This window comes from Sprattus sprattus (genome assembly GCF_963457725.1).
Source record: "Sprattus sprattus genome assembly, chromosome: 18".
Lineage (NCBI taxonomy): Eukaryota > Metazoa > Chordata > Actinopteri > Clupeiformes > Clupeidae > Sprattus > Sprattus sprattus.
The window spans coordinates 3,850,400-3,862,483 of NC_137916.1; the positions used below are offsets into that span (position 1 = coordinate 3,850,400).

Genomic DNA, 12,084 nt, shown 5'->3' on the forward strand with positions numbered 1-12,084 from the left:
ACAAAGCTAAGCAAGATACAATATAACATGGCCCCCCACACAAATCATTCCCTTTCCCCTGTTCCAATCATGCAATCAACATATACAATTAATCATGCAAATGTCCAGTGCTCCGGTTTCTTGGGGAACGGAAAGTTTGCGGGACCAGGAAGTGCGTGTGATGTCAGTGATTGTTTGTGTGGTGTGACAATGTATGGCTAAACGGCGTGAAATGAGTTATGGAGCGGATTCAACTGGTACCTAGCTGATCGCTATGATGGTGAATGGTAACTGGGTGAGTAACAGAGGGATTTCTGAATTATGATCGTTGGGTGTTGGAACGGAGACACGGTTGCCGGCACCGCGCTAAATTACAAAATGACGGGTTGTGTATGGATGCGTGGGTGCGTGTTTTACGATGGTAGAGAAGTAGCGTTCAGTTTAAATGTCGGGGTAGTGTCAGGTGGTGTCATTTATGTCCCTTTCCAGCGGCCCAACCCCAAAAAAAGGCTAGGGTCGGCAGGTTTTTTTGGGGTCGGTCAGGAAACAGGAAACACAACATTTTTTTTCCTAGGCTTGAGTTCCCTCTCACACGTGTCTCTGTCAGCTAACTACCAGCAGAAACATAGTGAGTTCCCTCTCACACGTGTCTGTCAGCTAACTACCAGCAGAAACAGTGAGTTTCCTCTCACACGTGTCTGTCAGCTAACTACCAGCAGAAACATAGTGAGTTCCCTCTCTCACGTGTCTCTGTCTGTCAGCTAACTACCAGCAGAAACATAGTGAGTTCCCTCTCACACGTGTCTGTCAGCTAACTACCAGCAGAAACAGTGAGTTTCCTCTCACACGTGTCTGTCAGCTAACTACCAGCAGAAACATAGTGAGTTCCCTCTCTCACGTGTCTCTGTCTGTCAGCTAACTACCAGAAGAAACATAGTGAGTTCCCTCTCACACGTGTCTGTCAGCTAACTAGCAGCAGAAACATAGTGAGGCCATTTCTCTCACTAGTCATGGGGATGTATAAAACATTCAGGAGTGCATAAGTGAAGATGGTGCCTCGTCACCCCTATCTTTTTGTTTTGTTTATATTTGAATGTTTGATGTCTGAGGTGACTGATGTCTTAACCGTTTGGCTGTTTTGCCTGGTAACCCTCCACAGCTGTGCCGATTGACAACCATTTTCCATTTTGTCCTGTTCTTCCCAGGTATTAAATGAAGAATGCGACCAGAATTGGTACAAGGCAGAGCTGAGCGGCAAAGATGGCTTTATCCCAAAGAACTACATTGAGATGAAGGCACATCCGTGAGTACAGCAGCACTGTAGAGCTCTTACACTCACACACACACACACACACAATCGCACGCACACTCACACTCACACTCACACTCACACTCACACTCACACTCACACTCACACACACACACACACACTCTCAAACACACACAGTGTCACAAACACTATAATTCCAGCGTCTCAGCTTTTATGTAGATGGCTATATGTCCTCCAATAGCAGCGCCCCAGGCCCACCCTCTTGCTGTGCTCCTCTCCATCATTTAAGAGCATAATGGCTTTTGCATTTGTTTTCTGATACAACATGGCTGGCTGATTTTTATGTACAGCCAAAGCCTTCGGGACTGAAATGAAGCATCTACAAGGAAGAGCTTATAATTGTGAGACAGGTGAGGGAGAGGCATTATAACTAAGACAGAATGTTTGGAGCAGTAGGCAGTGGGCAGTAGGCAGTCAGCAGTGCCCAGTGGGAGAGCCTTTGGTAGGTAATGTTTGGAGCAGTGGGCAGTGCCCAGAGTGAGAGCCCTTGGTAGGTAATGTTTGGAGCAGTGGGCAGTGCCCAGAGGGAGAGCCCTTGGTAGGTAATGTTTGGAGCAGTAGGCAGTGCCCAGAGTGAGAGCCCTTGGTAGGTAATGTTTGGAGCAGTAGGCAGTGCCCAGAGGGAGAGCCCTTGGTAGGTAATGTTTGGAGTAGTAGGCAGTGCCCAGAGGGAGAGCCCTTGGTAGGTAATGTTTGGAGTAGTAGGCAGTGCCCAGAGTGAGAGCCCTTGGTAGGTTATGGTGCAAGTTTAGGAACCCTGATCCTCTTCTGACCTCATTGACAGACAGACACAGACAGACAGACAGACTCCCCTCTCCATCCTCCTCAGGCTACAGCTAGCTCAGTGACTGGGGGGTTGTGCCCTGCTTGACAGCTCTTTGAACACACAGGTGTGGCCCCATAGCTGCCCAGGCTCTCTTATCTGTGGCTTTCTTAATTTTGCATATTTTTTAAGAGTGCTTACACATGGGCTTGTTTTCAAACGCTGGACGGTGGAGTAGTGTGTGGTTAAAGGCTACTTAGCCATGTTATTCAAAAGAAGAGAATAATGGGACGGACTGTTCTCCGAACCATCCAGGAAGGTTACCTTTGGAGCCGGAGCCCAAAGGGCAGACACACAGGCTTGTGAATCCACAAGGGAGCGTGTGACTCACCGGCCCTTTTTTATTCAAATGAAAGGGGCACGTTCAGCTCCTTGGGAAAGGTCAGATTGGGTATGATGTTTGACCCCTCATACGGGACAAAGCCACCACCCAGGATGCTTCAGCGTTACAACACAGTTAAGGTCAGATTGGGTATGATGTTTGACCCCTCAAAGGGAACAAGGCACCCAGGACGCTTCAGCATTACGCAGTTAAGGTCACCCACAGCATGAGCGCAAATGTAGGGCGGCCTACACAGCACACAACCCATTCATTTTAGTAATTCTCTGTCTCTGTCGCTCCCTCTCCCTCTGTCTACACCTCACAGCACACAACCCATTCATTTGAATCATTCTCTCCCTCTCCCTCTCTTGTATAAAAGCACTGGGAGGCATTTTTAGACTTAATTGAATATTGACTGTGTTGCATCACTGGCAGCAGACGGTTTTTGCCAGGCAGATGGGCTGGCCGGGGTCAGGATTGGGGGGTTGGTCAGGGCAACACTCCCCAACATGTGTCTGAGACACGGGGGCAGCCTTCACCCACCCATCCACTCCTGCCCTCCAGTTCCATCAAGGCTGTTTCAATGTGCATTGAGAGGAGACTGGCACTGGATTCAGAGCCCTACCAACCCCCCCTCTTTTTGTGTGTGTGTGTGTGTGTTGTAAACTTGTGGTTTATAAGAGAATGATTATTGAATGATAGCCCTTCACCTGGCTAAAGAACTGCAGCCCAGATTGTTAGAGGCGCTTGTCAATGGGTTATTTTACCCAGTTTTACAGAAGCTAAAGGATCTGTTCTGTGGTTCTGTTACATGGTGCTCTGATAATGGCAGTGTGATAGAGGTGTGCGCATGTGCGTGTGTGTGATGACGGAGTTAAAGTGCAGTTTGCCCTGAGGTGAAGTTCTACTTCCTTGTTGGATTGTGTCTCTCCCTCGACCTTACTCAGCAGACTTTATGAAGGCTAGTTTGAGGCTTGACCGATGACAGAAGTACACTTGTAAGCACACACATCTACACACACACACACACACACACACACACACACACACACACAATACCCGTGCTTTCTCCTGTGTGTTGATGGCAGTGTTCTGATGCAGCCTGTATGACCCATGTGTGGTCTGTCAACAAGGCACCTCATCTCTACCCCCCCCCCCCCCCACACACACACACACATCCATGCAGGCGCTGGATTCAAATTGTACGTGCCTTCCTGTTATTTCCCTGTGCTTTTGAGAGCTTTGGGCAGTATGGTCATGTCACAGGACTTAATGACAGCCATGTGACACTGGTCGGGAGTAGTGGCTGGTGTCTGGCACCCCCTCCCCTCCCCACTGCGTGCACCCCAGTGACACCAGGCGGCTCCAGACACGGCGAGCCTCCAGTCTGCATCCTCCGCTCCGCTGTGCTGCGCTGGGTGGCCATATCACTGGAAACAGACTAAGGAGAGGAGCCCAGAGAGGAACAGAGAGTAGCTTGACATCGGGATTGTAGTTTGCGAGGTATAATGAGGTTTGTTAGCAAACTTGCCAGTCACTAACAAGCTAAACGTCGTCTTTAGCCACTGTAATCCATTTAGTTTAATCTGAGTAGCCCATCTGCCTGGAGATGGATCCATAGTTTACCTCCTCAGAGCTGGAGAGCACCCCTTCACTCCCCTATATCTGCGGAAGTCAATGAATCGTAGATTATTCAGTTACATGAACCAGATTTAAAGGATTCCACTCTTTGTGTGTTGGGTAATTGGTCAATGAAAATCTGTTTGTAATGAAAGCAGTGGTGATTTCCCCCTGCTTCTGTGAGACGGTTTTCATGGCTGTGTGTGAAATGCTCAGTGACGGGTGTGTGTGTTTATATTGTAAAGAGGTTGAAGTTAAGCAGACAATTACTGTGCTGGTAAATGATCCACTCTGCTGCATTCATCATACTATAAATGCAGGCTCATGTGTGTTGATACCTCAGTCGGGGGTCAAACAAACTGAACCATCAGGCAGTGTAAGGACGTGTGTGCGCGCGTGTGTGTGCGCGTGTGTGTGCGCGTGTGTGTGCGTGTGTGTGTGTGTGCGCGCGTTCGTGTGTGTCTGGGCCCGAGGAGCAGTCTTCCCCACTGCAGAGTGGTCACACAAAGGCCATGTGGAGTTCAACCTCCACTGGCTGCATCTGATACACATCAACAGATAAATCTTGTTCTTTTAAACAGGGCAACAGCAACTGGGGGCATCGGTCGCACCTCAACACCGAGTTCAAGGTTCATAGATTTTAATGAAATCCACATTTTAAATCCACCAAATTTACTTTCCTGTTTTCACCTAATGATTATGGTTCCCTAGAATCCCTTTCTCAATGTATTGACCAAATGAACTGCTGAATGTTTCAATTTCCTTCAGCTGAAAAAGGACAAAACAGAAACAACTTTATGTGAGGAAATTATGAAAGACTTAAGTTTGCTGCTCATCTAGACACTAAGGGCCTGATTTACTAACAGGATTGCGCCCATTTCAGGCGTAAAATAGCGGGTGTAAACATAAAACGGTATTTACAAAGGAGGCGCATTTGAGTAGAAGCGCAGATTGGGAGGGTATTTGCCACAAAGAGGTGAGAGGAGAGGCGTTAAGTGCTCCTAAATTATGTATTCCATGGTATTTACTAAAACTGCCTGGCGAGAGTGCGTCTCAAATTTGCGGGATAATAATGCGCCTCATAAAAGCACGTCTTAACTAGGAAGCGCGTTTTGATTGAGTCTGAAAACTTCGATATGGCAGCAGTTATTAGAGCAAGGCGAAGACACAGACAAAGACAACACACAGAAATATTTTTTTTAACACGACTAACACTTCCAAGCATAGTTTTCAGTGTTGGAATACACCGTTAAAAAACGCAGGCTATATCTAGCCTATTTTAGCGGTGCGCTATTGACACTAATGGGCGGGGTTAGGCGCTAAAGACAAGACGACGTTCTTGTTTGATAAATAGGATGCAAAACACCGTGCGGTAATTTGCGCTTTGGCAAAGGCGCAGATTAAGCTGCGGTTGCAATGTTAGTAAATCAGGCCCTAAAGGTCTTAAAGTGAAGGACATTGGACCTGGGTGTGTTGAGTGACTGCAATCTCAGTTTTAACAATCATGTGAAAGCACTACAGTCCCATTGGCCATTGCCATTGGCCATATTACTGTAGTACCAAGTCCTTGACTTTAGGCCCTGGGCTCTGGAAAATGCCTAAAGACAATTGTATTGCTTTGGTCCAAAATAGACAAAATCAAATGTATTTGAACTTTAAATCACTAAATGGGATAACTTAATGGTATATTCATGTCAATTAAAATGGGTTTCTGGTATTGTTGTCTTTAACTAAATAATGTGTTCTTCTCACTGGTTTGACGGTAACACTCTTAATTCAGAATCTTAGACGCCTTCCACGACGCACCGCCAAACATCACCGCCAGTGGGTGTTAGCCTTTAGCCTTTGCTCTGGCTCACTGGCTATAAATCAGGAACTGTTTGTATTTGTGGACTTCACTGCGGAAATAACCTTGAAATTACTCTGTTTCTTTTTACACCATTAACAGTGTAGTAGAGAGTAACACACAGCCCCCTATAAGAGGAGCTGTGTGTGTGCGTTTGTGCGCGTGTGTGCGCGTGCGTGTGTGCGTGCGCGAGTGCATGCTCGAGTTCTAGTCATTGTGGGAGTCTGTGTGTCCTTCCGTGTCCAGGCGAATTGCTCCAACGGCACTTTTTTCAGAAGGAACTGTCCCAATGACTGAGCGAGCCTGTTCTGCCCACATGAAATGGCCATGCAAACAGCACACCGAGTTACCAGAACAGAGAACAGCTCCAGCCAAGAGAGTTCAATTATTGAAAGAGACCCATTTTCTCCTGCTGCTTTCTTGCTCTGTCCATCATTCCTCACTACCTTGCCCATCATTTTTCTCACTCGCATTTTTCCCTGCTTCCCTGTTTCATAGTTAGTGCAGTGTACCTTTTCGGAAAGCCCCCCTCCACCACCACTGAACGTCTACCTCTCCCCCCCCCCCCCCCCACACTGAAGTGCTGAGCTGGCTTGTTTACTTATGAAAAGTAGATTCATTACTTGCCAGTTGTATTTCCTACTTCCCTTTATAGCTCTGATATCTAACTCATACGTTGCATTTGTGGCGTTTTCCAGTGTTGATGGTGTCTCTGTTAAAATCTCCGCCAAATGAGTCCATGCCTATGTCTAGATCATCAGAATCATTCCACGTGAAGACTCAGAATCTAAGCTTCCTTTGCAGTTTCCCTCTTTGTAAAAGTTTTTTTTTGTTTGTTTTTTTAAAGCACTGGTGCTGTTGAAGTTCTCTGTTATACGGACCCTGCTCTTATTGGAGGCTTCACTGTGTGCATTAGAGCTGATCTGTGATGGTACTATGCCATCTGAATCCCTGTGTCTGTGTGCATTAGACAGACCCTTCAGGATTTCGCAATGTTGCGATCGCAACTATTAACGCAAATTCAGCGATTCCCTGCGAATTCAGGGCGACATTACAATTTTGACACATCACCGCAACTTTCTTGCAAATTTCATAAATCATTGTCGTCTCCCACAACTCCCTCCCTCCCTCCCTCCTTGGCTACACCAAGGGCGGAAATTCTGCCCTGTGGACACTGTGCAGACACTAGCAGAGTTCTAATTGGTTGTAAACAAAGATAATGGCTACACCAGACTTGGAAACAGAATGAAGCCCATGTCCGCACCGAGAATTCAGAAAAAGATCTGGCTTCAATTTTTACAATTTTATGTGAGGTGTGGGTGGCCCTTTTTACATAGAGCCTGGTAATACATCTATGAAATGTAATTAAAATGATATATTTTGCTGTGAAAAATGAAGGAAGCAATTCATCTGATTATTTCCCAAACCCCTAAGAGCTGTTGCAATGGAGATTTAACGTTACTTTCTGTTTGAAGATAAGGGAGCAGCTAGTGTTGAATAATGGATTACTTGATATTGGACGAATGTAAATTAATATATGAAATTGAGCAACATAAACACACGTACTGATAAAATAAATCAACAAGGATAGCAAGATTTGATTGAAAAGCATAGAACGAGAACGGCAGAAACGCAGGCAGGACGTCAGACAACAAGACGTATCACAGTGACACAGGCTGTTTTTTTCCGTTGTATGTGAAGGCTGAGACATTCATAACATTTTATTCAGTCTTACTGGTGGTCCTTTTCTAATACCAACAGGTGCACTTTGTTGTGGATAAGTAAAGCCTATGTACGGTTCCCATCACGTGTTTTACACCTCCAGTGCCTTAACGTAGGTAAACAGACAGCCAAACTCGATTACACAAGACAGGTAGCGTGCGCCTTGCTCCTTTATTGATTGTCAGGTAAAAGTTATGAGTGAAACTGTAATACAGAAACTACATTAAGTTATACTAAACACAGCAAGTTACTATATTCGTTACATAAAGAATCAAGTCCAATACTATACATTGTTTCAGTAACAATACAAGCAATATACATTTGCTGACCTAAATAAGCAGAGGGCAGAACAGCCTATTTGGCTACATTTTTGTTGTCCTGGGTAATCTTTTGTTTGGCATGTTGGTAAGGTTATTTAGAGGACCATTTCTTCGTTCTTTAATGAATGTTTGATTATTAATTACTTATCAACAAATAACTCAATTATAATTACAAAGAGGGAAACTCAAGTTTTTATCGCAACTTTCACCTCCTCCCGCAATTTCGTTGCAACAAACACCCAAAAAACACTGCATTTTTTGGAAAAGCTCCCGCGAAATCAGGAATTTTAGGCTGCAAATATCTCAAATAAGGCCTCCGAAATCCTGGGGGGACTGATAAGAGCTTATCTGTGATGTGACTGTATTACGCATCTGAGTCCCTGTGTCTGTTTCGTGTGCTTCTCATCTCAGGTGGTTCTTTGGCAAGATCCCTCGGGCTCGGGCGGAGGAGATGCTCAACAAACAGAGACACGACGGGGCCTTCCTCATCAGAGAGAGTGAGAGCGCGCCAGGAGACTTCTCCCTTTCCGTCAAGTAAGGCCACTACAGACAAACACACATGTACAAACACAGAGAATTACTCTGTTTAAGAACACTAGGCCCAGAGAGAGACCATGTTCTAACATTTCAGTGACTGTTTGGCTCCGGTAGCTGAAAGTCAGATATGTATGTCTGGCACCTGCCTCCTAGTGGTCAACCTCCACACTATCACCCATCGTTTACCATCAATACTTCAAACTCTTGGCTTCCTCTTTCTATTTCGACCTCTTACACATTATTGACGCAGGCAGAAGTATTTCCATCTCCTCCGCCGCACCACGTCTACTGTCTGCCTCTGGAACTGAGTCACTGTCCCTCACACACACACACACGCACACACTGTCCCCTCACCCGGCCCTTTGTGCCAGACCCCGTATGCAAAAGCCTGTCTGATAGGCATCTGCCTAATTGGCCGTTTGATCGCCCACTCCACAAACACAGCGATCAGTCATCAGGGCGGGCCCCCCTCGCTGCCCTTCACTTGGGATAAGCTGGCTGGCGTCGGGAGGGGGGCGGAGGGGGGGTCGAGAGACGGGCAGCAGTGTGGGCTTTTATCGGTCAGCCCCAGCGTCACCTGGACTCACCTGACCGACCGCAGCGTGGAGAGCTTCATCAAAGGCAACCACGCCAGTTCCATCTCCACGCACTTACCTTACTTTCATCTGACTGTGCTGTCCTGACATGACCTGTTTTTGAATAAGGTTTCCCCCCCCCCCTCCCCCCTCTCTCTCGCTCTAGGTTTGGAAATGATGTGCAACACTTCAAAGTGTTGCGTGACGGTGCAGGGAAGTACTTCCTGTGGGTGGTGAAGTTTAACTCTCTGAATGAGCTGGTAGACTACCACCGCTCTACCTCCGTGTCACGGAACCAGCAGATCTTCTTACGGGACATCGAGCAGGTCCCCCAGGTGAGGAAGAGAAGGGCATATTTTATGTGCACACACTCACACACACAATTTCAATCACTGAATTGATCGCAGACATGCACACATACATGACACTATGGGCCAGCATCAGAGCAGAGCATGCCCTTCTTGTGCTTGTGTATTGTCCAGAGATTAATAGCATCCTCATCTGTCTCGTTCTCTTTTGCTCTGTCTATCTCCTCTTCTTTCTCTCCATAGCATCCATCATATGTGCAGGCACTTTTCGACTTCGACCCTCAGGAGGAGGGCGAACTCGGATTCCGTCGTGGCGACTTCATCCAGGTGCTTGACAACTCCGACCCCAACTGGTGGAAAGGTGCCTGTCACGGTCAGACGGGCATGTTCCCCCGCAACTACGTCACGCCTGTGAACCGGAACATGTAAATAACCCCCAAAACAACAAAAAACGATCCCACCCACAGAACCAAACCTGAATCCTTTTTTGTCCCTGGGCCCCCCGCCTCCACACACTATCACACACACAAACATTCACATGGACACACATACACACTAACTGCATATACACACACCTGCACATCCTGAGAGAAGAAATGGGCAGAAGAACATAAATCTTAGATGGAAAGAATGAATGACAAAATGAAGAATGACAAAAATGAGGAGTGGAGAAGACCAAGGCGTATCCTCTCCAGAGAAAAGCAAAAAAAACACACACAAAAGCAGCAACTTAAAATAATTCCTGATAATTGTTTTTCTTTCTTTCTTTCTTTTTCTTTTTCTGACAACTTCCATGAAAGCTTAGTCATCACTGCGCCACCTAAAAGTCTGTCTTCAGCTGGAGAAGGTTCCAGAATGTTGGACAAAATTCAGTTTCAAAGGTGCACAGTGGAATGCCAAACCTGTGGCTTAGATTCCCTCCACTGTTTGCCATCTTCTCAGCTCTGATTCTTTTCTTTTTTTAAATTTGTATTATTTTACCTTATTTCTTTTGCTTTCTCCTTTTCTTCTGGGCTCTCTTCTTCTTCTTACTGCATGTTGTAATCACTTTAATGGATTACCAATAAAATCCTAACGCTGGTTTAAGTTAAATCACTTCAAAAATATATATATTAAATGTAAAAATAAAAAAATTATAATTAAGAAAAGCCAACAAAAATCGAGAGTTCCACCTGTCCTGTGAATGCAGTAAGGGTTACCAGACACAGGATCATGGCTGCCGGAGCATTGGACATCAGCTGTGGGCTATGTGAAGAAATCACTTATTGAGAGAATCCATTTTTTTAAAGAATATATATTATATATATTTGTATGTGTTTTGTCTGTTTCACCCTGCAATTTTTTTTTTTTTTTTTAAAGATTCTTTTTTTTCTGTCTAAAGTATAAATTATGTTTGTGGATGAGAATCTAGCAGCTCTGGGACGTGCTATATCGTCAGTATCATTTTTGTGCATTATCTGAGAGAGTCAGATAAAGAAACAAAGAGACAAAAAAATGGCATATTTTAATCATCAATGATTCCATTTTTTTTATCATTCTTCCTGCTTATATATATATATATAGATATAATTTTTTTTAAGCTGAGCAAGGGAGTGTTTTTTTTTTTTTATTTCCAAGAAACAGGTGGGAAAGAATTGGGATGATGTTGGGAGCATTTTCTATAGTTGGTCATTTTAATGGGAAACCGGACCAGTGGCCAGATTCCTTTTTTTTTTTTAATGCCAACATATTTATTGCAGCCATCGTCTTCTCGTTGCCGAGAATGTAGCCGCCTGTCGGCAGACATCATCATGAGGGAAGCAACGTCAGAGGGCTTTAAAAACCCAGTTGAGGTGTAACCTGTTTTTGTATTAAACAGTACAGACAGAATGAAATTCATAAGAGTGTATGAAACCTACTGGACACGCTCGCACGTAACTCCCTGCGTCACAGCGGGGATACTTTCCCTACAGATGAGATCCGATCGTTGTGTAATGTAATAGCCAGTCGACAGGCACTGCAGAAAATATATATTACAACAATGATAATAATAATGTAAAGAAAGCATTGAGAATTAATGTTTTTTTGTTTATTGTTTTTTGTTTTCCTGATGGGTTGGCATCAGCGCTATGAGTGTCAAGTGTTTTTCTCTCAGTCTTCTATGGTGTGTGTGGTCGAGCACTTTCGATGTTAGCCATTTTGATTTCCAGTGTTGCGTGTTCTCTTTGTTCTGTTTGTTTTTGTTGTATTCATGATGACGATGATGATGATGATGATATTTTGTTTTGTGTCATTCTGTTCTCTCTGGATAGTGCCTTTTTTCTCTGGCGTGTCAGTTGTCCGACCTGCTGCTTGAGCTCCCACTCGTACCTCCAGCCCCTACCCCAAAGCCTACAGTGTGCAAGCGTCAGTGTCAGGCCTTGTCTTTTCCCTATGACTGATAATGATGATACTCAGTGTTTCTTTTACCGTTTCCCTTGACTTTTGTCTTTTGTTGGTCTCGTCTTTTTGCTCTTTTTTTATTTGCCTTCTTGTTTTTGTTTTCGATTAATAAAATGGAAATTATAAAAAGTAAATGTGTGTGCCTGTGTTAGTGAAATTGTGTGTTTGCTGCATACTTGTTCTAAAAAATATCGCTTAAAACACATTTTTTGATTGTGTTTCTAAAAAAGATAGATTTTTTTAAAGGATAATTTAACAAAGCTGGGACAAATCAAACGAAT

General features: G+C 44.8%; 1 protein-coding gene across 1 annotated transcript in view; it reads left to right on the forward strand.

The window, feature by feature from the left end:
- grb2b (growth factor receptor-bound protein 2b) overlaps positions 1-11,884 on the forward strand; it is a 52,655-nt gene extending 40,771 nt beyond the window's left edge. Inside the window, exons 3-6 of the mRNA XM_080855840.1 lie at positions 1,185-1,282; positions 8,374-8,496; positions 9,241-9,409; positions 9,626-11,884. Of these exons, the coding sequence (XP_080711966.1) occupies positions 1,185-1,282; positions 8,374-8,496; positions 9,241-9,409; positions 9,626-9,811 (576 nt within the window). The 3' untranslated portion in view covers positions 9,812-11,884. The remainder of the gene's footprint in view (positions 1-1,184; positions 1,283-8,373; positions 8,497-9,240; positions 9,410-9,625) is intronic.
- Positions 11,885-12,084: the final 200 nt, after the last annotated feature.